General features: G+C 30.8%; 1 protein-coding gene across 2 annotated transcripts in view; it reads left to right on the forward strand.

The window, feature by feature from the left end:
• LOC115236688 (furin-like protease 1) overlaps positions 1–2,864 on the forward strand; it is a 216,999-nt gene extending 214,135 nt beyond the window's left edge. For both annotated transcript variants that reach the window (XM_029809291.1, XM_029809292.1), the window contains one exon: positions 1,013–2,864. In XM_029809291.1, the coding sequence (XP_029665151.1) occupies positions 1,013–1,464 (452 nt within the window). In that variant the 3' untranslated portion in view covers positions 1,465–2,864. The remainder of the gene's footprint in view (positions 1–1,012) is intronic.
• Positions 2,865–4,301: the final 1,437 nt, after the last annotated feature.

The raw sequence follows: 4,301 nt of genomic DNA on the forward strand, positions 1-4,301 counted from the left end.
ATTCTATCATCGTTTTTTGTGTTTTATTTTATACAGAGTAATGAGTGTTATTTCATTACAAACAAGACTCTATATATAATACATGAATAAGCATTGACAAATGATGGTATAAAATTTATTTATATTAATATATAATTTATTGAAATTTATTATATATATAATATACATACATACCTATAATTATTATAGTATATGTATGTAGATGAAACTGATAAATTTTATAGACTTGTCATATTGTCACATAGAATAAAAGCTGCACATACAAATGTAATATAATAGCGTTTATGTATGTTTTATTTGTTTGATATATTGCGCGTTCAGATAAACATTATTTTATGCTATGTTTACATATGATTTGGAGTATAGCATGGCTCATATATGCTTTCGCATGCTTTGCAAGTTTTGAAAATTGTAATATTGACTTTAATAGTGTTTGATATGTGATATGAGTTGAACAAATCCTTGCAATAATAACTTTGAACATTAGTAAATTCCGTAAAATAATCGACATTCGCCTAAGCCTAATCCGCATATACTTGAATAATCTTAAATTCTGGTATCGCTTATCTTATTTTAAGATATTTTATTATATACATATTTATATATTTTTACGTTATATGAACTCACACTGAAATACACATAATTATGCGTTGTGTGATTATGTATATGTACACATCTGAACGATTTAATGACGCTAATTAAATTTATAAAAGTAAAAATATTTGCTTAACTATCGAAGAAAATTACTATCACAACTTCAATCAAATTAATAAAAAAAGCGATAATTATTTTTGATGAGAAAGATGGTTTTCCAGTTATCTGAATCACATCAATATGGTTTCTTTTTACGCAATGCCATCCATATTTATCACGACGACATGCAATCGACTCGCGAGCGCGACACGGTATAATGCATCACACCGCAATAACAACAACAGCAACAACACAACAACACAATACAAGCTCGACTGGACAAAGACGAAGAGCGTCAATAGTATATCTAATTTTTCAGTGTGCAAACCGGATTGGTACCACAGTAACGGCAGCTGCTTGCGACAGTGCCCGTCCGGGACTTACGCGGTCCGGGATGACGACGAATCCGGTGTATTCTGCATCACATGCCATTATTCGTGCCTGTCGTGCAAAGGACCTAGCGACGCTGACTGCATCACTTGCCATGTGGATTCCGTATTTACATGGAGCAACGGAAGGACACTGTGTGTGCTGAGCGGCCTTGTCTGGAAGATGCAGTCCACGGAATGGTTCTACAGGATGACCCTAGTGTTCGTGATCAACTTGGGCCTCATGATTGTCATCATCATTTATCTCGTGCTCGCCTGGTGCATCCGCAAACGCAAATCCGCCTACAAGTACAGCAAGGTGTCTTATTCTGGTAACGGCAAGGTTCATGCGGACACAGAGCGATTGCAGAGCGGAAACATTTGTGTCTCTGACAGCGAATAAGTCTATCAATGATAATGAAAAGTATTTTCGAAAGAAAGCTGTAACATGCCTGACAATATTCTGAGGATTTTTTAGAAATATATTAAGAATCTTCTGAAAATAGTATTTTCCGTTTGAGAATATTATTGAAAATATATGTATATATTTTATAAATTTTTTAAAATGCTTTGTGCGAATAAAAAAATTCGAGAATGATCTGAAAATATTTTTTAGAAATGTGTTTTGTGAGAATATGTCGTGATATGCCTTGAAAAAGCGTCTGGTAATTTCGTAAAACTGCCAAAACATAAAAGTTTTATAGAACATACGGCTGCGATAAAGGTCTCTTCTACAATCAATTATGCGATTTATATATATGCTAAATATAACTAATTTTACAATTCAAAAAATCTAAATGCAAAGTTAAAAGAAATATATAGAAAATTTTTCCCCAACCTTTTATTTAATTAAAAATGCTTTTGTGTTTTTTATAATTGTATGTACAAATTCAGTCTCAATTTATCATCAAGTTTAGAAGTTATATTACGCTTTTGCAAGTGTAGGAATGCTCCTTTGTCGTAACACTTTGTAAGAGACGTCTGGAACGTAAAGCGTTAATGGTGCCGATAGTTTCCTTTGAAGCAATCGCTTCGTTGCGATGCCAGTATTGTAGCAGTGGTTTGCGATGGTGGACCGTTTTTCGATCGCTATTGGACTAATGCGGAGTAATGTCTCTTGAAGCCAGTGAGCGATTTTATGCGATCTCGTAAGTCTTAAATACCTGTGCAGACATCTATTGTACGATTAAGATTAAGAAGTGACTATTTTGGATCGTGGTCTATCCATCACGATCATAAGTAATTTTATTATTAGACACTAAATTAATCGCGAATATTATAAGTAATTTATATATTAAAAGATTAATTTAAAAAATTTTAATAAATTGAAAGCTTACGTCTGTTAAAAAAATAATAAAATAAGAAGAAATACAACATTCCTAAATATTCGAACACGGAAAAACAGAATAACATTTCATTTATTACATATAAATTTGCAAATCATCGAGTTTCTAGGTTGATGAGCAATGCAACGCGATCTAATCAACAAGTTACCACGCTATCGTGTTATGCATATGTTAATGCGTCATGCACTATTCCGGAACATCAATAAGATTTATTAATTAAACATTTATTAATCAAAAGCCGCGACATTAACGTAATGATTTCATTATTTAAGTAAAATTAAGAATATTTTTTTGTAAGCAATTTACCTCAGTAATGTGATACATAGTATGAATTATATATAAATCATAACTACTATCGCTTGCAGTAATTATCCATAATTGTTACCAACAATCACGATGTACATTGTTCTTGTTAACATTGACAACTTAATAAAGTAATGAAAAATAATAATGGGAATACACATCGTCATTGTCTTCATTATATTCAATCCCCCAAAAATTATTAAAATTTATGTAAGGAGAGAAATATCAAATCGTAAAAATTTATTTACATTTTCATATTTTTATGCTCCTTTTCTATTTTTATCTTCTTTACTTTTTTTTACTTTTAGTAAGGCTGTAATCTCATTGACAGAAATGTAGTGTATTTATGTGATATAACATTTTTAATTTAAAGTATTTATAATCATAAGTAATGCGCATGAAGAGTTAATGACGTACCTTTTTTTCTTCTAATTTACAGTTTAACGTTGGGCCGTCAGCGAACATCCAAGAAGCCAGTATCCAATCCCAAAGTATAGAAATTAGAGATGACGGGTTTTGACAAATGTAGTCGCGACAAATGTAGTACGAGAATATATATAGATATATAGAGATAAGAATATTAAAAATAAACAACCAACGAGCAAAACCAAATAATTTAATTTTTCTTTTGGAATTTAGTTTTAAACATATTTATATGTCACACGCACCGTGGAGCAAAATTATCATTGCGAACTAAGTTGCGAAAGTAATTAATCCGCATTGCGACTAAAAATTGCCGATAACGAGCGCATTCTCGTCGCAATCAGCAACTGGCTGCTTATCTCAATCAGTGGATTCATCTGGTACAATTGATAGATGAGCTTCCTATATTGCAGACGAAACAGCATGCTAATTGTTTCCAATTAATATTCGCACTTTGAGCTTGTATCCTTGTTATTGAACTGTGAAATGGGGATTTGTTGCTACCGGGTGAGTATATATTTGTATACATAGAGAAGGAGAAATTTTATGCCGATATATATAGATCAGTATCAATATAAACCGAAATAGAATCTGAGAAAATCATTAAACAATTTCCATTTGTTCCTATTTGTTAATAATTCTCTGTTTACACGGAACGTATCTGTTTTTCAAAAATTGCAGTGGTGATATATTAAACGTATAGATTAAAAACTAAAAATATGAATATATTATTATTATTTTATATCGATATAAATTTAAAATATATTGACTATTATAAAATATATTGGCTATTATAAAGTATAAAATGATATATTAATGTATTTGCATACAATATATAAGAAAATCAAATGTGGTATGGCAAATCGTGCGCGCGTGACGCGCGCTTGTGTGTTCTAGTAAATAAAAAAAGTCATGATTTATAAAATTTTTTTGTAGTTACTATAAAAACGTTAGTTTGATATAAGATAATATTTACGCTTTAAGATTAAATTATATTTTATAGAGCAAATCTTTACTACTTTAATTAACAAATTAATTATTAATTGGATATTTTAAAAGACTTTGAATATGCAACAATACATAAAAGGTCACACTTTACCGATTTAATCACCACTTAGATATGTTGAAAGCTGTTAGGAAGGAGTGTTCTGAGTAATTCCCCGCAAAA

This window comes from Formica exsecta, unplaced genomic scaffold, assembly GCF_003651465.1.
Source record: "Formica exsecta isolate Colony F162 unplaced genomic scaffold, ASM365146v1 scaffold26, whole genome shotgun sequence".
In the NCBI taxonomy this organism is placed as follows: domain Eukaryota; kingdom Metazoa; phylum Arthropoda; class Insecta; order Hymenoptera; family Formicidae; genus Formica; species Formica exsecta.